We start from the raw sequence: 21,976 nt of genomic DNA on the forward strand, positions 1-21,976 counted from the left end.
CAATAACTGAATCAGTAGATAACCTCTATAAATTGATTAATAGGACTAACTCTGCTCAATATATGAATCAGCAGGGATAACTGTAATCAATAACTGGATCAGCAAGACCAACTACGACCAGAAATTGATAAGATTGGTATTGGAACCTCGGATCTGCACAAGAAGTACCAACAGTAAAAAGAAAATCTGGAGGCACCAGGGGAAAGAGGAGTCCAGCAAAACAACAATGTGGAGTAATAATAGTGACACATCCCATGAGCGGAAAAACGAAGAATATAAAACAAAACAACAAATAAGGTGTTAAGAAATTAATCAAAAGAACTGATGGAGAGCAAATTGATACATCACAAACAAACAGTGCAGGGCACTGACTAACTAGTCTCACATGAGAATGTAGTTGTAGTTTTTTCTGGTGACAGGGTTGGTGATCTCCTTATTAAGTTCTATCTGCATGACTACCTGCATTATTTAGAGTCTCTGGATCCATAGTGACTGCAGCTAGCTGAATGTTCCCTTATTGTCCAATAAACAATGACCAGAATCACAAGTATTGTCTATTCAAAAGCATTGAAATTTATCCCTAAACTTACACAACGTGCAAGAGACTGCAGTCAGAAGATTAACTCTAGACAAAGCCAGTTTATTGGATATTCATAATTTTTGTTCTTCCACCACTGGACCAATACTACTTGTATTTTGTGCAAGGTGACCTGTGCTCTTAATAGAAACATAGAATGTGAGGGCAGATTAGAACCATTCGGCCCATCTAGTCTGCCCAATATTTCTAAATACTTTCATTATTCCCTGGCCTTATCTTATAGTTAGGATAGCCTTATGCCTATCCCACGCATGCTTAAACTCCCTTACTGTGTTAGCCTCTACCACTTTAGCTGTAAGGCTATTCCGTGCATCCACTACCCTCTCAGTAAAGTAATACTTCCTGATATTATTTTTAAACCTTTGCCCCTCAAATTTAAGACTATATCCTCTTGTTGTGGTAGTTCTCCTTCTTTTAAATATAGTCTCCTCCTTTACTGTGTTGATTTTAATGTTATAGCATGAAGATATTTTCATTTATATTAAAAAATAAAATGAACTAGTTTACATGGAGTGTAAGAAAATGTTTTACTGGTACAATATATATAAGGATAGAGAGGTGTCTTCTATAACACTTTCCTTAGGATCAAATTATTTTATAAATACATTCAAAGGACTTCACTACACAGTCTCAAATCCTCATTCACCGTCTATAATAAACAGAAAATATTAGCAAACGAAAAAAGATCTGTATGTGACCTGAAAACTGGGAAAAATTCCGTATCATGCAATGGGACAAATGAACAGCCAATCAAAAAAAAATACTACTAAAAAAAAAAACAATAGACTTTGACTGCTATACACAAATGTAGAAAAAAAGAACGTCACACTGGTTTATATTCTTGTCAAACAGGTCTAGATAACTTGCAACAAAAAACTGGGAAAATAGCAAATGTGATATTTAAAGTGTTGTCCAAGCAACATAGCCAGCTGTAGTGGTTATAGTGCCCAGAGTCTCTTGGAACCGTCCCATGGTAAGTAGTCAAACCATTTTGAATGCTTTGGCACTTACTTGGGTCCCCCAGATACTTGCAATTTGACCCTCCTTTGAGATATCACTAAATCAGAAATCTCTCTTTATGCATTAGTGAATCAATTCTTTTCATATCTGGATGGATTTCATCAGAAGAGTGCACTAAAGGATGCTCCCAGCCAATTAATTTTATCCGAATAAGGATGAAACTGGTATATATAATGTAAAAGGGGGATATTCTGCTTTAGATATCGCAGAGAGAGGTCTGGATCATGGTGCTTGGTAAACCCAGGTAAAAGTCAAATGGATTGACTATTTACAGTGGGCACCCCTGGCACCATAACCACTACAGTACGCTAGAAAATCTGAAAGACAGGCAAACTATGTGAATAAATCCAGAACAGACAGATTTCCCCAGTCCCAAACATAAGTGGTTAACAGATGAGGCTAGAAAATCGTACATTACTACATACCGTACTTTTTCTTGAAAAAAAAAATAAATGTCCTAAGCAAACACATGCGATACATTAGGTCATTACTTGCTGCATGAAGCGTTTATATGAACCTTTATTTTTTACATGCTGCAAGACAGCCATGAGACAGACTGACAGGCAGAATGTTGTAAATAAATAATCTCTCTCTCTCTCTCTATTTCACCGTGAGGTGGGTATTTACACGAGACCTGAACAGATGTGACCTATGGCTCAGTGCAGGTATCACAGCACACAGTGGTGTATTATTACAGAGCATTGCACAGACTTTCCATGCCATTCATAAAACAGCGATATAGAGCACCATTAAAATGGAATAGTCCTGTGTTTGGAACCAAGAGGGCATAGCCCACTGCAATGGAAGCTTTTAGAGACTCAATATTTAAAAAGTTTATGTTATACGCCTGAATACCGTATAAACACAGGATCTCATAATCTTTAAACAAACGTGGTTTGCAGTTGGACTTTGCTGCCAAGTGCTGAGCTATATGTCCCATAATCTCCCAGGGGATATGCCCGGCTCCCAATTTCTCTAATGGGAGCATCCTGAGTGGCTGAGCCATTTCTTGGTCTGTAAACAGCTTGCCGCAAAAACTGCAAAGCATAGGGAATTTATAGACATTATTATTTATGTATTTACATAAACTCATAAAACATAAAAATAATATATGTAACTTGAGCATCCCTTTAAGGCTGAAAATTTATATAATGGCAATTCTAATTTCACAAATAATGGCAAAGAACAGAAAAGCAACTTTCCCTTTTGGGAGCCAATGGCCCACTTTTCTAATACATAACAATCCCATTCTGCATTACAGGGTAAATAATGTGTTACACTCAGAGTCAGCAATTTTGGATAGGGGTACTGCTGCGGGGTGTCAGTATCCCCCCCTCCCTCCCTCCTCCTAACCCCCTCCTTCTAACCCCCTCCTTCTTAACTTTAATGGGGGTGGTAGGGGCACTGCTGGGGGGATAGGGGTGCTGGGGGGTAGGGGTACTGTTGTGGGGGTGGTAGGGGTACTGTTGTGGGGGTGGTAGGGGTACTGTTGTGGGGGGGGAAGGGGTACTGATGGGGGGTAGGGGTACTTCTGGGGGGTAGGGGTACTGCTGGGGGGATAGGGGTACTGCTGGGGGGGTAGGGGTTCTGTTGTGGGGGAAGGGGTGGTAGGGGTACTGCTGGGGGGATAGGGGTGCTTGGGGGGGTAGGGGTGCGGGTGCTGGGTGTCAGTATCCCCCCCCTCCCTCCCTCCTTCTTACCTTTAATGAAGTAGGGGGGGGGGGGCGCGGCACAGCCATCCCTGGTGGTCCGGTGGTGGAAAGCACTGCAGGCTGACTTCCCTGTCGTCCCGCGCGATGCTATGTGGAGCGTTGCCATGGTAACGCTCGGCAACGCTCCACACAGCATCGCACGGGAGGACAGGGAAGCTGCATCACAGATCCCTCCCCTGCCTCCCGACCCGGAAGCAGAGTAGGCGCCTGCCATTTCGGGCAGGCAGGTGCCTACTCTGAAAGACAATTCTCTGCAGATGGCTGAGATCAGATGAGTGTGCCTGCGGTTTTATGGAGCTAATGATCATTTATAAAAACAACCTTTTATTTGCCCCTCTTAGTGGCTTAAAACCATGGTTACTCATATATATAGTTATACTAAATGCCGTATATTTGAGCAATACAAAGAGCTTGCCTAAATTCACCTTGCAGGGCCTGCATGATCTACTTGTTTTGTAATAAATTTATTGAAAGGGATACTGTAAGCATCCAGACCACTTCAGCCCATTGAAGTGGTCTGGGTGCCAACTCTCATCACCCTTAACCCTGAGCATGTAATTATTAACTGTAACGGATCACCTGGCACCCCGACTTGGTACCTCCGTTAATGGATGCTCCTAGTGCTTCCTGAGGACTCCAAGCACTCTGGCAGACACCACAATCACCGAATCCGAGAAACCTTTTAAATTCTCCCAAGCATATGAATGCTGTAGACCATTGAATAGGAACCATACGAATAGGCTTGTACTCCTAGCAGTCAACTGGAACAGCATTCAATAAATCCTTCCCCCAATAATGAGACGACACATCACTTTGAGGGTAAAAACAGGAACTCTGGACTGGCTCATCCAGCCTGGCTTTTATTTCCAACTCACACATACAGGCCACACCCAGGGGGAGGCATAAAAGAACCAATGACATAGATGTTACCTCCCACACATCCCCTCCCCTTAGTGTGACACATAATCCCATTATGCATACAGTGTAAAATATACTTTTACACAACTTTCATAACTTTAAAACCATACATCACATTCACATAAAAATACATATCCACAATCAATCCATTCAGGGGAACAACATATTAAAAAATGGCATGAATCCGACCAGGGGTTCAAAAGTTACTAAAAGTATCTTTTGTTCCTTTCTGGCTGGCAGAAAAACATCCCCACAATGCACCCTGGTTTCCTCCCTTCTGCCCTGGAGTTAATTGGAGAAGTAATCCAATTACCCAGGACTAAAGGCAGACTCCATTAACCACATGGTTGCAAAACAACATAAAACACTTTAAAATACATAAAGTCACATTTACACATAACACACAGACATTTCACCTATCCCCAGATAGCTGGGATCTGCACGCACAAAACTACCGAATAGCGCGCAGATCCTACTCACACAGTACAATTGCCATGGAGCTAAAGTCTTTCCCATAGTCTTTCATTATATGAATAGGCTCCATGGTATGGCTATCTGGGGTATCACATTCCCATAAAGTCTGGTCCATAGTCCAAAGGCAAGAGGCGGGCAATCAGCCCCCTCCAAGGACACGTGGCGAGGTCGGTTTCGCCACACTTCTCCCCTTTACCCCCCAGACTAACAGGGTACTTGACCTCCTGCCGGTCAGTGCCCTTGTTAGTCCAGCAGCCCACCCACAAGACAGAAACAGCAGAGCAGCCCACCCACAATAAACAGTTACTACACCTGGGTGAGGGAGAATCTTGTCCAGGTTCAGGTGCCTCACCACGGCTGTGTGGGGGACTGGTAGGCTGCCTTGGTAGGTTGCTGAGGGGGCAGAGACCAGCGGTACTCTGTCCTGTTGCCAGCACTACCACGGGAGTAGTCTGGTTGGAGCCTGGTTGCTGGAGACCGACTGTCTCCCCTATAAATACACCGCTCTGCTGCTGGAGACCGACTGTCTCCCCTTGAGTTACACCGCTCTGCTGCTGGAGACCGACTGTCTCCCCTTGAGTTACACAGCTCTGCTGCTGGAGACCGACTGTCTCCCCTTGAGTTACACAGCTCTGCTGCTGGAGACCGACTGTCTCCCCTTGAGTTACACAGCTCTGCTGCTGGAGACCGACTGTCTCCCCTTTAGTTACACAGCTCTGCTGCTGGAGACAGACTGTCTCCCCTTTAAATACACCGCTCTGCTGCTGGAGACCGACTGTCTCCCCTTGAGTTACACCGCTCTGCTGCTGGAGACAGACTGTCTCCCCTTTGGCTAAACAGCCCTGTTGTGGGGGGGCAGGACCGACCGTCCCTACCCCCTGTGCTGGAAGTGCAGAGACCACGGTCCCATCTGCACAGGTGTGGGGCTTACAGTCTCCCCCTGGTACATTAAGCTGCCGCTGGGGAGAGGTGGTAACCAGCTCCTCTCCCATTAGAACACTCTGCCGCTGGGGAATGGAGACTGGGCTCTCTATTCCCTGTACATTAATGATCCGCTGCTGGGGAGAGGTGGTAACAATCTCCTCTCCCATGCATACTTCCCGTCTCTGCGGAGGGAGACCGACTGTCTCTCCTCCCAGCACAGAGTCCTGCTGTGGGGGAAAGGGGGATGGGCTCTCTATTCCCTGCTGGATACTCTGCCGCTGGGGAATGGAGACCGGGCTCCCAATTCCCAACAAATCACACTGCCGCTGGGGAGGGAGGACGGCTCCTTCAGCTCCCTGTAACTTGGGCGCAGAGACCACGGTCCCATCTGCGCTGGTGTGGGGCTTACGGTCTCCCCTTGGTGGGTTAGGCTGCCGCTGGAGAGAGGGTGTAACAAGCTCCTCTCTCTGAACTGTAACCTGCCGCTGGGGATCTGGGCCGACTGCCCAGCATCCCTGTAGGGCCAGTAGAGAGACCTCGATCCCATCTCCACCTGCCATCTGTGGGTCTCTCCAGGACCAGTCTATGAGGTCTGGTTCTGCTTGTCGGGTAGGTTGGAGCTGCACGAAGCTGAGCAGGTGTTGGTAGTCCTGCTCCAGCTCCCACTCCCTTGTTACCAGGTGGGTCATGTCTTTGCTCACCTCGCATTCGTCAGCCCAGACATACATGCCCATCCGGTAGTCGTAGATGTCCCAAAACCTAGACCCCTCCGTGCTGCCAAGATCAATGTCGTCCTCCAAGGCATCCCATAATAAACCCGGGCCATCATAATCATCCCCCTCCGGTAAGTCGTGCTCGGCCGTCCAGGGGGTAAGTCGAATGGTATGCCACCAGAGGGCCTGGTATGCGTTGTCTAGCCAGATCTCTCGCCATACCAGGGTCTCTAGTCTTGTCACCCACTCATCCAGGGGCTGCTCTCCCAATAGATACATGCGCATCGCCACACGCTTCTGTAGCCGCTGCTCATCACTGGGGAGACTCTCACCTCGCCGCCACTGGGCGTCTTCCAGGGCATCATACCAGACTTCCTTTCTGTCTGCATCCCTGTAGTCCGCGGCCGCCTCCTCCTCCTCATCATGGAACGCTGTCCAAAAACTAGCTGATTCCATCCTGCTGTAGCCAGGGGCGCTGTACGGATACTAGCGTTGCCCTCAATTTGTAATTCCAAACGTTACCAGTGTCTCTGAGCTGCTTCTCCTCGCACTAGGACGCCATCCCACCGCTTGCCACCAATGTAAAGGATCCACTGGCACCCCGACTTGGTACCTCCGTTAATGGATGCTCCTAGTGCTTCCTGAGGACTCCAAGCACTCTGGCAGACACCACAATCACCGAATCCGAGAAACCTTTTAAATTCTCCCAAGCATATGAATGCTGTAGACCATTGAATAGGAACCATACGAATAGGCTTGTACTCCTAGCAGTCAACTGGAACAGCATTCAATAAATCCTTCCCCCAATAATGAGACGACACATCACTTTGAGGGTAAAAACAGGAACTCTGGACTGGCTCATCCAGCCTGGCTTTTATTTCCAACTCACACATATAGGCCACACCCAGGGGGAGGCATAAAAGAACCAATGACATAGATGTTACCTCCCACACATCCCCTCCCCTTAGTGTGACACATAATCCCATTATGCATACAGTGTAAAATATACTTTTACACAACTTTCATAACTTTAAAACCATACATCACATTCACATAAAAATACATATCCACAATCAATCCATTCAGGGGAACAACATATTAAAAAAATGGCATGAATCCGACCAGGGGTTCAAAAGTTACTAAAAGTATCTTTTGTTCCTTTCTGGCTGGCAGAAAACATCCCCACAATGCACCCTGGTTTCCTCCCTTCTGCCCTGGAGTTAATTGGAGAAGTAATCCAATTACCCAGGACTAAAGGCAGACTCCATTAACCACATGGTTGCAAAACAACATAAAACACTTTAAAATACATAAAGTCACATTTACACATAACACACAGACATTTCACCTATCCCCAGATAGCTGGGATCTGCACGCACAAAACTACCGAATAGCGCGCAGATCCTACTCACACAGTACAATTGCCATGGAGCTAAAGTCTTTCCCATAGTCTTCATTATATGAATAGGCTCCATGGTATGGCTATCTGGGGTATCACATTCCCATAAAGTCTGGTCCATAGTCCAAAGGCAAGAGGCGGGCAATCAGCCCCCTCCAAGGACACGTGGCGAGGTCGGTTTCGCCACATTAACCTTGCAGGGTTAACTCCTCCTCTAGTGGCTGTCTACCAGACAGCCACTAGAGCAGTGATGGCGAACCTTTTTGAGCCCGAGTGCCCAAACCGCAATACATGCCAACTTTTTTTCCCTTAAAGTGCCAACACGGCAATTGCGTGTGTTTGTGTGGGGGTGCTGTGTGTGTGTGTGTTGTGTGTGTGTGTGTATGAGGGGTGCTGTGTAAGTGTGTGGGGGGTGATGTGTGTGGGGGGGGTGCTGTGTGTGTGTGGGTGGGTGCTTTGTGTGTGTGTGGGGGGTGCTGTGTGTGGGGGGTGCTGTGTGTGGGGGGTGCTGTGTGTGTGGGGGGTGCTGTGTGTGGGGGGTGCTGTGTGTGTGGGGGGGTGCTGTGTGTGTGGGGGGGTGCTCTGTGTGTGTGTGGGGGTGCTGTGTGCGTGTGTGTGTATGAGGGGTGCTGTGTAAGTGTGTGGGGGGTGCTGTGTAAGTGTGTGGGGGGTGCTGTGTGTGTGGGGGGGTGCTGTATGTGTGTGTGTATGAGGGGTAATGTGTGTGTGAGAGGGGTGCTGTGTGGGGGGTAGGGGTGCTGTGTGGGGGGTAGCGGTGCTTGGTGGGGGGTAGGGGTGCTGGGCGGGGGGTAGGGGTGCTGGGCGGGGGGTAGGGGTGCTGGGCGGGGGTAGGGGTGCTGGGCGGGGGTAGGGGTGCTGGGCGGGGGTAGGGGTGCTGGGGGGGTAGGGGTACTGATGGGGGGTAGGGGTACTGTGTGGGGGGTAGGGGTACTGTGTGGGGGGTAGGGGTACTGCTGGGGGAGTAGGGGTACTGCTGGGGGGATAGGGGTACTGCTGGGGGGATAGGGGTACTGCTGGGGGGATAGGGGTGCTTGGGGGGATAGGGGTACTGCTGCGGGTGTCAGTATCCCCCCCTCCTCCTAACCCCCTCCTTCTAACCCCCTCCTTTTTAACTTTAATGGGGGTGGTAGGGGCACTGCTGGGGGGATAGGGGTGCTGGGGGGTAGGGGTACTGTTGTGGGGGTGGTAGGGGTACTGTTGTGGGGGGAAGGGGTACTGATGGGGGGTAGGGGTACTTCTGGGGGGGTAGGGGTACTGCTGGGGGGATAGGGGTACTGCTGGGGGGGTAGGGGTTCTGTTGTGGGGGGTAGGGGTACTGCTGGGGGGAAGGGGTGGTAGGGGTACTGCTGGGGGGATAGGGGTGCTTGGGGGGGTAGGGGTGCGGGTGCTGGGTGTCAGTATCCCCTCCCTCTCTCCTTCTTACCTTTAATGAATTAGTCAGGGGGGGCGCGGCACAGCCATCCCTGGTGGTCCGGTGGTGGAAAGCACTGCAGGCTGACTTCCCTGTCGTCCCGCGCGATGCTGTGTGGAGCGTTGCCATGGTAACGCTCGGCAACGCTCCACACAGCATCGCGCGGGAGGACAGGGAAGCTGCATCACAGATCCCTCCCCTGCCTCCCGACCCGGAAGCAGAGTAGGCGCCTGCCGTTTCGGGCAGGCAGGTGCCTACTCTGAATTAATAGCGGACCTATGGCCACGTGCCAACAGAAAGGGCCCGGCGTGCCACAGGTTCACCATCACTGCACTAGAGGGACTTCCGGATTTTTAGACGACTTCGCCGGAATCTCCATAGGAAAGCTTAGAACTTCGGAGGGAGGAACATCGGCACTGGACCCAAGTAAGTGATGGGTTATTAAACCCTTCTGCACCACGGACAGGGGGGGGGGGGGCCTTGACAGAAGAGGAAACTAGTGCCAGGAAAACTATATATAGGTGCCTGTAGTCTGTATGTGCACCAATGTTCTATGAAACACTGCACATACGAAGTTTAGATTCTTTGCTGTCAGAGGTGTAACTCCATCTCTGGCAGCTTCACTGGAACTCCATTAGACATCCTAGATAAAGGGTTACGGGCTGGCTAATGTCAATTCTGTGCATATCTCTATGCACAGAGTTGCATTAATTGGCTGAGAGCGATGAAGCTGCAGAAACCGGACGTTGAGAAGAGACCAAGAGCCGAGCATAAGAGTTTAAACAGTTTGCCACAATACTAGAGGATGGTTCCAGCAGTGTGCTTACAATGTGACAATGAGAGCCGTTTCATCCCAACTCTCATTCAAATGAGGCCTCCATATTGATGGAAGTTGTGATGTCATAGCTCAGCACAAGCTGTCTGTAAGATCACCGAGGGAGAACATGAGAGAAGGCAGTGCTGGTCAGTACACAGCTCCCCTACTCCCCGACACTAGACACCAGGAGAGCATGATAGGGCCTCACCACTCCTGTCCTCTTTCATCGAGCAGCAGTAAATCAGTAGGTGAGAGATATATTACAACATTATGTTTGTTAGTGTATACATGCTTTTGTATGTTAGTATGAGTGTTCGTGTATGCATGTTACTATGTGTGTTACTATGAGTGTTAGTGCATGTCCATGTGTTAATGTATGCATGTCAGCTTGTGTCTATGCATGCGTGTTAGACTGTGTAAGCATGTTACTAACTAATTTGGAATATTTGACAGGTTACGGATATGTGCATATCACTATTTACATGTACATGAATTATTATTATTAATGGTATTTATATAGCGCCAGCTAATTCCGCAGCGCTTTACAATATTATGAAAGGGGGGGAATTCACAATATGTTAGACACTTACACAATGACACAGGAACAATCGATCCTTCCTAGTAATCCTTGAGTACCATAAGCACTGCACTGGAACACCATAACCACCGGGCTGCTCGTTGTGATCCAAGGGAGTCTAGTGATTATAGCAATCTCCAGAGTGAATATAGCTCTCCAATCCCCCAAACATGAGCCTAGACTTCATGAATGGTAAAAAGAAATCTGTTTAATGGCAGCCACAACTGGCCTTACTTGCATGTCCCCATGCAAGGGGCACTCCCGCCTGGACCTGACAGTAGACTACAGTAAAAACATATACATGATTACACTGGCTCTCAGGTCCAGGACACTCCCATAAAAAATAGATCAATCCATCCCCTGTGACTGGGAGATAATTGAGTTAGCACTGTATTGAACTCAATTATCTCCAGGCACAGAAAACACACATTTTTACAAAAACCCCAAAATACCTTGGAAAACACAAAATCCCCACAAGAGTTACATCCCCTGATAGCCCTGATCTGAGTGACCAACATATCCAAAAATCCCCCCGATCAGTTCAGGGGTCAGGAATTTCCTGGAAGTCATAATTTGACCGACTGCACGCATGGTCCCATGCCCAAAACAGTTCCAGAGAATCAGGGCTTGCGGTCGGTCTAGTTCGGTAGTTCTGTATTTTAAAAATGAACAAACTACCAAACAGAGTCAGTAGTCTTACCCTGGAGCTTGATCCCCTTGTTCGTGGGAAAGTTTCCACCGAACAGCGCCTTTCTAAGTGTTGTAGAACTGATCGCAGGCAATCATGGAAGTCCAGCGGTGTTCGGGAGTTTCAGTGTACGAAAATAGTTCCATGAACTCGACGACCAAACACCGCTGCCTGATTTCATGCGAACAAGATGGCCGCCACCTCGTGGTCGTCCATAGGAATTGCAGCCACCCAGATGAACACTTAGAACACTGCGGTGAAAATTGCTACAAAGTACCAATTAGTCTTAACAAGCTCCAGGGTGGTCTCCGGTTTGTGCGGCTGTTCGGTTCCCGAACTGAATATAAAATCCCACAAACCAAGTCTGTTCACATGGGTTTTTAAAGGGCCCATAGTCTTTTGGTAAGAGGCTGGCCAGCAGGCCCCTCTAAGAACATGTGAAGAGGTTCAGTTCGTCACAACTACATATGCCTAAGATGTTTTTTTTTTTTAAAGCTAACCACAGCTCCTGGATGCATATGAAGCTAGGTTATCAGATTCTCTGTCAATAATATTCAAACTGTTAATTAATTGCAAATCCCACAAAATCAGCATTCTGCTTGATGTTAACTTTGTGATGTTGGAACATCATTCTTAGGATTGTGAGATTAACAATGTTGATCTAAGATTGATAGAAACCCCCCAAAAACACAAGCTTCGACCTGATCACTGGTCAACAAACTATGATTTTATAAGAAAATTCTATACCCTTTAATTGCAACCAGTGTTTCTTCTATGCTTTTTTTTTGATACTTTTAGCACTTGAACTCTTTAAGAAAGATAAACAGAGGACCTCTACACCCTATCGCCTGAATCCTGGATTGCTCACAACATCAAAAGCCTAAAGGGAATACAGCTTACAGCATATTAAAAACAACGTTTACTTATATCTGCTGTAGGATTAGGAATGTAACGAGGCTGGAGCTATGTTGTATCAGGCACTTTTTTGTGCCATAGAATAGTTTTTCAGCAAATGTCATAGTATCATCCTCAATCTGTAACTCACCACTTTAAATGGTGCAATCAAAGGCGGACCAAAATAACAAGCAATAACCCACTGGCAATATTTTAAATGTGCTATTTGGGTACTTACAAGTTCACTGTCACCAACGTGACTGGATAACATTGTAGGAAATATAAGGTAGGAGCGGACAATGGACAGCGCTTAATAAGGAGTCGGAGTGTATGTTGTGAATGCATGCAATGTGTTAGACTGAAATCCCTGGTCAAATTAAAATCCATTTGTTATTATATCTCTGAACATTTATACATTAAATGAACTGCACTGGCAAGTTATACAATAATATTTTTTTTCCCTTTTACCCTGAATTATTTTCCCCTAGTGTCAGCTTTAGGGTCAGTAACTTTATTTGATAAATTTGCTTTCTTTCTCGTAGCAGATAGGAGGAGAACAGAAGAAAATAATATTATTTAGCAGTCGTTTATCAAGTACTGTCAAGGCAGACTCATTTATTTTTACAGCCCCATACGGTTTTAACACTAGTGGATGTGAGCAGCTTATTGGCTTGTTTTTTTTACCCCTCCATCATGTATACTTGGCACCTTTTTAAAAAAAAAAAAAAAATGATTAACTAGCCTCTGATTCATATACATATTATTAATGGTCTTGCGACTAGGGGAAAACTCAAGCCAAAATCTCTACTCTTTCTCTTAACACTGGTTTTGTCAGATTACCTACACATATTGATGACAACCATAAACCAGACTCTAGGGACGTATCATGCTCCGTAGTTTTAGCTACGTTATGTTACATTCCAGAATGTTATGAAAGTAATGTTATACAGTGAGGATCACACCAGGACCTGAATGTTCCAAATAGCATTATAAATCCAGAAATTCTAAAACATAACTAAGAATATAAACTTCAGTACCTATTTCGACTCATAAAAGGGATGTGCAGCAAGAACTGCTAATGAATTATATTGTTAGAGGGAAGGAGAGGATTATAATGTGAATTCTTTTCATAGTATTGTTATAAATGTGCAGCTCTCTTTATTGTTAAAGGGAAACTATAGCGCTAGGAATACAAAGTTGTATTCTTAGCGCCATAGTACCCTATAGTGCCATATAGTCCCTATACGCTATAGTGTAATATAGTTCCTATCCTATACCCTATAGTGCTATAGTTCAGAAAGTTACTAAAAAATCTATTGTGCGTTTGTGAGTTCAGTGCCTACCAACGCACACATGGCAAATTCACAAGCACACTTGCTAAAAGAAAAAAAAGAAAAAAAAGACGTGATGGCAGAAAAATGTGTTACCGATAGTTTATGTTGCACAAAGTCTTCCCAAACCTCATTTCACACATGTCCACTTTTTGTCAGATATAGATATAAACGTTACTGAATTCATCCATTGGGTAAGGAAGTGGCATCAATGCATGCATGAGTTACAAAAACAAACTTCTGGATGAATTAACAAATAAAATGACAGTCTATGTGTTTCTGGGTCGGCGGGCCAAAAGTCATCAATTAAACTTAAACAGCAAGTGCAGAATCTGTGATGCCTCAAGGTTTAGTGTAATGGAGAAAAATGTGGTAATAAATTTGGTATATGCTAATACACTCAATACATTTGGCAAACAGATAGTGAGGATTGTGTGGTAAATTGTAAACCATTTAGGTACCAGTAATAACTGCAATTACTCGAAAGCCAAAGTTATTGCATCCCAATATGATGATACATCTCTCTTGTTTAACCCCTTAAGGACCAAACTTCTGGAATAAAAGGGAATCATGACATGGCATGTGTCCTTAAAGGGGTTAAACATATCTTGACTCCCAAAAGATCAATCCTAGTATTCCTAATTTAAAAATATCTAAACTGAAAAATAAGCCTAATGTAAAGTTATATTACAAAGCAACAAAGCTTGACAAAGACCATGTAGGTCGAAACGTTGTGATTTGGCCGTTTATATAAATTGCCTTTTTGTTTGCTATCTTGGTGTGCCTGGACCTTTCTTCCTTTTTCTACAACATGTAAAGTTATTGTCATAAGGTATAGTTACCCTGTGGAAATAGTACAGGGTTTGTACTTATAAAGGTACAATTTTCCCCCTGCCTTTTCTCATGAATGTTTTACATTTTGGTTTAACAAAAATGGTTTCACAAAAACACTGTTTGTTTTGTTTTCACACACTGCAAATATACTCTTGATTGGAACAGCTACAAGTGCAAGCATTTTTTTTTTGTGCTTTTGTTTTAACTCAGCAGAAAAGTGAGTATTATAATCAATTATAATAAATCCTGTAACTTGATATTAGTTTTTTTTTCATATTTCTAAAGTCAACTCCATTATCTATATACATCCACATAATTTAGATTTAAATCGTGCTCACACAACCTGTTACAGGCTTATGCAATATTTATACTCCTATTTTCAGGCTGTGTGACTTTTGTACTGTGAAATTCATGGCTACTTTTCAGTAGTGACTAAACACCTTGATGACAGATAAACAGCTGTAGAATCTGCCTAACATGTTCTGAAGTGTTCTGAAGGGGTTACAGTTCTAAGAGTCCATCCTTACTATTGCAACTACAGCACACCTTGGTAACAATACTACAGAGTTGTATTCAAAGCAAGCACAAGACTGAAAATTAGACTTATGGCTTAATAGACCTCTAAAGTTACCCGGATTACTTTATCTCAGTAGTCCTGTATGTTTGACCCATCATGGTAAAATGTTGTAGTTTTTCAGACAGGGCAATGTTTACCTTGCAGTGTTACACACACCACTAGTGGTGGTCATATTCACAGTCACTAAAGCTACTTCCTCGGCACTGACCGTGTCAAAAAAAGAAACCAAAAAAAAAACGTGACATAGAAACATAGAATCATAGAAACATAGAATGTGACGGCAGATAAGAACCATTCGGCCCATCTAGTCTGCCCAGTTTTCTAAATACTTTCATTAGTCCCTGGCCTTATCTTATAGTTAGGATAGCCTTATGCCTATCCCACGCATGCTTAAACTCCCTCACTGTGTTAACCTCTACCACTTCAGCTGGAAGGCTATTCCATGCATCCACTACCCTCTCAGTAAAGTAATACTTCCTGATATTATTTTTAAACCTTTGTCCCTCTAATTTAAGACTATGTCCTCTTGTTGTGGTAGTTTTTCTTCTTTTAAATATAGTCTCCTCCTTTACTGTGTTGATTCCCTTTATGTATTTAAATGTTTCTATCATATCCCCCCTGTCTCGTCTTTCCTCCAAGCTATACATGTTAAGATCCTTTAACCTTTCCTGGTAAGTTTTATCCTGCAATCCATGAACCAGTTTAGTAGCCCTTCTTTGAACTCTCTCTAAGGTATCAATATCCTTCTGAAGATAGGGTCTCCAGTACTGTGTACAGTACTCCAAGTGAGGTCTCACCAGTGTTCTGTACAATGGCATGAGCACTTCCCTCTTTCTACTGCTAATACCTCTCCCTATACAACCAAGCATTCTGCTAGCATTTCCTGCTGCTCTATTACATTGTCTGCCTACCTTTAAGTCATCAGAAATAATCACCCCTAAATCCCTTTCCTCAGATGTTGAGGTTAGGACTCTATCAAATATTTTGTACTCTACCCTTGGGTTTTTACGTCCAAGATGCATTATCTTGCACTTATCCACATTAAATGTCAGTTGCCACAACTCTGACCATTTTTCTAGTTTACCTAAATCATTTTCCATTTGGCTTATCCCTCCTGGAACATCAAAGCTGTTACATATCTTAGTATCATCCGCAAAAAGACACACCTTACCATCAAGACCTTCTGCAATATCACTAATAAAAATATTAAAGAGAATGGGTCCAAGTACAGATCCCTGAGGTACCCCACTGGTGACAAGCCCAAGCTTCGAATATACTCCATTGACTACAACCCTCTGTTGCCTGTCACTCAGCCACTGCCTTACCCATTCAACAATATTGGAATCCAAACTCAAAGATTGTAGTTTATTGATAAGCCTTCTATGTGCAACAGTGTCAATAGCCTTACTGAAATCTAGGTAAGCAATGTCTACTGCACCACCCTGATCTATAATTTTAGTTACCCAATCAAAAAAATCAATAAGATTAGTTTGGCATGATCTCCCTGAAGTAAACCCATGTTGTCTCTGGTCTTGAAATCCATGTGTTTTTAGATGTTCAACAATCCTATCCTTTAACATGGTTTCCATCACTTTCCCCACTACTGAAGTAAGGCTTACTGGCCTATAGTTGCCCGACTCCTCCCTATTACCTTTCTTGTGAATGGGCACAACATTCGCTAACTTCCAATCTTCTGGGACTACTCCTGTTATCAATGATTGGTTAAATAAATCTGTTAATGGTTTTGCTAGTACACCACTAAGCTCTTTTAATAGCTTTGGGTGTATTCCATCAGGTCCCATTGACTTATTTGTCTTTACTTTTGACAGTTGAAATAGAACCTCTTCCTCTGTAAACTCACGTGTAATAAATGACTCATTTATCCTTATTCTTAACTGAGGTCCCTTTCCTTCATTTTCATCTGTAAATACCGAACAAAAATATTCATTGAGGCAGTCAGCTAGACCTTTATCCTCATCTACATGACACTAGATCTCCTCTACGAGGAACACTAATTTGGCCATCAGCGAATGAAGCCATGTCTCCTCAATAACAGCGCAAGAGGAGTGGTTAAAAAAGTAAGTAAAACCTTTTATTTTACGAATGTTATGTCAAACAGGCGGGGGGGACATTACTTCGAATAGGGACAGGGTACCATGGTGTTAGGAATAGTGTTCCTTTAAGCTTTGTGTTTGCATTAAGCCTTGAAAGCTTTTTAAAGCACATTGGCTTTAACCTATGAAAATATAAATAATCCCAAATAAAGAGAGATTTGCAGAAGACGTTGGTAGCAAAATGTGTCAAAATCAATTAAAACATTGAAAGATTAAAGGAGAGAATGGGGTTTAAGTCACTTTTGTGAGTGCTCTTGGTAGATTGTTACGATGGCAGTCAAGTAGCGATTAAGGTAACGGAGATATAAAGTGATACTTGGCCAGAGAGGTAGTATCAAGAGAGTGCCTACATTAGAATAGGTGTGATGAGTGCAGTAAAGAGGCAGGGACATGGTCAGTGGTAGACACGTGATTAAAGAGATGGGTTAAAGTCAGTGTTATGACAAAGGAGAGGACGAGATGTAAGGGAATAGTGCCACATGGACAGATAGTAAGCTGCTTAATGCGTACTTATATTTGGAGTTTATATGAAGACACTAACATTGGCCTCGATTTAATAAGCATTCCAAATCATGCAATACTGTTAGAAAAAACTTTGCAAATGATTAATCTACAAAATATCTGATAGACTTTAAAGGTGAATTCTGTAGATTAATCATTTGGAAAGTATTTCTAAAAGTATTGAGTCATTCGGAAATCTTATTAAATCAAGGCCATTGTTGGGAAATGTGAATTAAAGGACCACTCTAGTGCCAGGAAAGCATACTCGTTTTCCTGGCACTAGAGTGCCCTGAGGGTGCCCCCACCCTCAGGGACCCCCTCCCGCCCGGCTCTGGAAAGGGGAAAGGGGTAAAAACTTACCTTTTTCCAGCGCTGGGCGGAGAGATCTCCTCCTGCTCTCCTCCTCCGATCCTCCTCTTCTCCTCTTCTCCTCCCCGTCGGCTGAATGTGCACGCGCGGCAAGAGCTGCGCGCGCATTCAGCCGGTCACATAGGAAAGCATTCACAATGCTTTCCTATGGACGCTGGCGTGCTCTCACTGTGAAAATCACAGTGAGAAGCACGCAAGCGCCTCTAGCGGCTGTCAATGAGACAGCCACTAGAGGACATAGGGGGAAGGCTTAACCCATTCATAAACATAGCAGTTTCTCTGAAACTGCTATGTTTCTGAAAAAATGGGTTAACCCTAGAAGGACCTGGCACCCAGACCACTTCATTAAGCTGAAGTGGTCTGGGTGCCTAGAGTGGTCCTTTAAGTCAAAGCAGATTTCAAAATGTAGGCTAATAGTCAGGTTGTAATAATTCTCAAATGCAAGTTTGGGCCAAGATTTAAAATTTACTTTAAATTCGCTTTGAATATTTTTTTTTTTTATCATTTTAATATATTGTACTAACATTAGAATGTAAAATTAAGTTAATTTACTAAAGCTTTGTGAAAAGTGATCATTTGATGTAGCTAGTTACGGTTCATATTGCTACAATATATTCCTGAGGATATTGCACAATAGTGTTTTTAATATTCTTTTTAAATTTCATTGGGTTTTTTTCCTGTGCATATTGCCTGTCATTAAAAACATTGCCTGTTATTAAAATTAAAATAAAAAGTTAATAATTGTACCTCTCTCAGCAGACTCCAAATAAACACACACATTCATACATACATGAAGCTGACTATTCTAACGCATCATGGTGAAAATTAAACAAAAAATATTCATGGAACAATCAGTTTCAATAAAGCACTTACCTGACTGCCTCATGCTGGAACTATTTATTTTGGCTTCTTTGATAACTAGGTGCTTGATCCAAAGTGTAGGGGCCGTGATGTCTGAAAAGCAAATAGATATGATATCGTTTGGGCTTTGCAGAAATCTGGTTTCTCCTCTGTAAATGATCACATTTTAACTTTTCCATAATGCGACCATAGCAAAAGAGGTTGAACGTGGACAAAAAGTAGTGGAAAGCAGAAATATAAAAAGATACACAAAGGCCCCCCCCCACCCTTCTCGACCAGTTAACTGTCCCCCCATATCCCTTACCAGCACTTGGGAAGGTAAAGAATCTATTTTCCATGTTCCCATTCACGTTACAGTCTTACAGGAGTTATTGACCTGTCATTAAAATCTTCCACCTAAACTGATGCAAGTGTACTGAATGAGTATGAAAAAAATGGGACCCAGTGTGCATAAGTGGTATACTTGTCACTTTGTTAAATGATCTCTTGCCCGTTATGCAGTGTAGTTATAAGCAAGTGACCTGGGTTTGCTAGAAGGTGACTTCCTGAGTCAAAGTGCTGACTTGCCATGTGCTGCAAGCAGGAAATTGCTGACCTGCAGGTCACTGTCACTTTCGGAAACCGTCAAGTGGTCAAAACCAGTGAAACTAGAAACAGGTGCAGATCACTGTTAAATAGATGTAAATAACACATTGCTATGGCCGTTTGCTATTTACCTAACACATGATGTGGACTGCAGACTTAGATAAGCTCCAACTAAATAAATCGTAATATGCCAGGTGTTCTTTTTAATTACTTTTCTAGGTTATTTTATTTTTACATTATAATTAGTTTTGTTCCACGTGTCCATTTCTGCCCTTCTTTCCAAACCTGAAGTGTTTCCCACTAATCTCTACAAAAAGGTTTCATATATAACGTTACGACTTGGATTTTTTTTTTGTAGTTGAAGTTCAGCTTTCTATGGCAGAGAGCCATAAAGCACAGATTATTGGATAATCTCAATAATGCTATAGAAAGTGTGTGAGCTAACCGAGTTCCTGGTTTGGTGAAAGATCATTGCATACGTTTTAGGACCACACAGATCTGCAGCCGTTACCTGGTCGTCCACTACAGTATAATGGAGCAATGAAACTCGTGCTGCCTACAGACTTGTCCTCTCACTAATTTTACTGATTGTGGCATCTTAAAGAACATGTCTTCAGCTTCCTAACTTCGTGCCTTTTACCACCTAAATGCAATGGCTGTTGGGAAAGAATTTAGACAAAAATGCTAAATGCTAAAATGATGTATGAATGAAGAAAAAACCCTATATTGATCAGTCTATAGCGAAAACAGTATATTATCAAAGTGATGAAAAAAAGATTCTAACTTTGTAAAGATACATTTTAAATATCTGTCTCACATTGATTACTATAAATGTATGGAATATCCCCTTATGGACACAACTTTAAAAATAAAAGGGAATCCTGATGGAACATGTCTGTCATGTCCATCGTGTCCTTGAGGGATTACAAATGGAGTGTCTGTACAAATACATAATGAAGACTTACTGTACATTACCTAATGAGTAAATATCAAAGTTTTTTACTTGCATCAGTTTGGGGAGTTTTATTATGTTTTGCGATAACCAGACATTTCTTCAATACATTGCTATATACATACTGTACATATATAGATTTATTCGCATGTACACTTACGGACCATTTTATTAGTTTTAACTGCTTGCTGATGCAAATAAACCAACAGTCAATATTAGAATTGGGAAAAAAAATGTATAGTTGACATTAAATTCTGAGCTTGAAAAAGACCTCGTAGTAGGTCAAAACGTTGCTGCTCTTTTTTGTTCCATTAAATCTGCCTGCGGCGTTGACACTTTGAGTGCCTGGTGAACTTTTTGGTTGCATTAAATTCTGCCGCAACACGCTAATGATCAAAACTAGATAGATAATTCGATTTTAATCTACCCAAGGCCTCGTATAACAGCACAAGACGGTTAAAATGTTTATTAAAAGGTATATTTTCTTACCGTCTCCTTCGAAAACTGGCCGTGTCTCCATGGTAGGTGTCGGCTTTGATCCATCATCTGAATTGAGAGTGAGAAAGAAACGAAAAGAAACTACCATTATTGGGGTAAATGCTATCTACTCTACAGAACTGTTGAAGTTTTGAGTTTGCACATGGCTCAGCCACGTTGACACATACAGACACACAACAAATAAAAACACAACTTATAAAATCTCAAGACAGGTGATCTCTTTATTTAAGATAATGCTAGTGCAATAGGTGTTTTAAATTTCACTTTATCAGAATGTGTATTTATAGGTGAAAACTATTATTTGGCTTCCTTTTTGTCTGGCGAGCTACATTTTGGTTTCCCGTTTCACAAAGTAGCATTGCTATTTAAGAGCCATATAAAATAGGTAACAATTTTTTTATTGTGTTTTTCTAAAAAAAAAAATGATTAAAGTTAATCTTAAAAATCAGTTACATAACTCCACGTGTTGGAGGGAGACAGTGGTTAACAATTCTTTTTTACATCATGTGAAAAAAAAGTGTAATGTAACGAATGAGTAAATATTTTAGTATATTATGTATATTTTCTGCAGTGGAATGTTAATATAGATAACTACTGTCCATTCAAGAGAAAGGTTAAAAGGGTTACAAAAAAAAATAGAATTATTTCCTGCCATACAGACAGAACCAAAAAACAACCCATCCCTCCACAGAAAATATACAAAGCACAAGGCCATACATTTACAAATTGTTTTTTGGTGTATATAGCCCACTTTCTAGAATGCATGGTTTAGGTCCTATTAACCATGCAAGGCGGGTAATGACTTTCCTCTTCTTCTATCCCACCATGTGTTGTGGATTCCAGGGGCACAAGAACATGTAAGGGTTTGCTGAATGACCCCTATACCTTCCCCTAACTCCTTTTACAGTGGGGTTGAAGGAAATACAGGCAATTCACTTGGTACCTACCTGGTATTTATTTCCCTTTACCCCCTCAGCATACAGAATAGAGGAAAACTAATAAAGGCGTTTGGCCGCACCCCTAGCTTGTATTTCCTTCTTATTGCACCAAGTTCCAATAATATTTACTAATACCTGGAATATATTGATAGATGAACCATCACAGTCACTGCAGTCATGCTGTATCCAGGCATAAAGGTAGGTCATAGTAATTAGGAAAGAACTTACATAACTAGCACAAAAAAAGTTT

The 21,976-nt window shown here is 43.0% G+C and overlaps 1 protein-coding gene across 3 annotated transcripts in view; it reads right to left on the minus strand.

Moving 5' to 3' along the window:
• SMOC1 (SPARC related modular calcium binding 1) overlaps positions 1 to 21,976 on the minus strand; it is a 177,975-nt gene that overhangs the window by 38,095 nt on the left and 117,904 nt on the right. For 2 of the 3 annotated variants that reach the window (XM_063439985.1, XM_063439984.1), the window contains exons 6-7: positions 20,780 to 20,869; positions 18,766 to 18,846 (exon numbers count right to left, since the gene is read on the minus strand). In XM_063439985.1, the coding sequence (XP_063296055.1) occupies positions 18,766 to 18,846; positions 20,780 to 20,869 (171 nt within the window). The remainder of the gene's footprint in view (positions 1 to 18,765; positions 18,847 to 20,779; positions 20,870 to 21,976) is intronic. The other variant, XM_063439986.1, reaches the window with a different exon arrangement.

Source organism: Pelobates fuscus, chromosome 13 (assembly GCF_036172605.1).
Source record: "Pelobates fuscus isolate aPelFus1 chromosome 13, aPelFus1.pri, whole genome shotgun sequence".
In the NCBI taxonomy this organism is placed as follows: domain Eukaryota; kingdom Metazoa; phylum Chordata; class Amphibia; order Anura; family Pelobatidae; genus Pelobates; species Pelobates fuscus.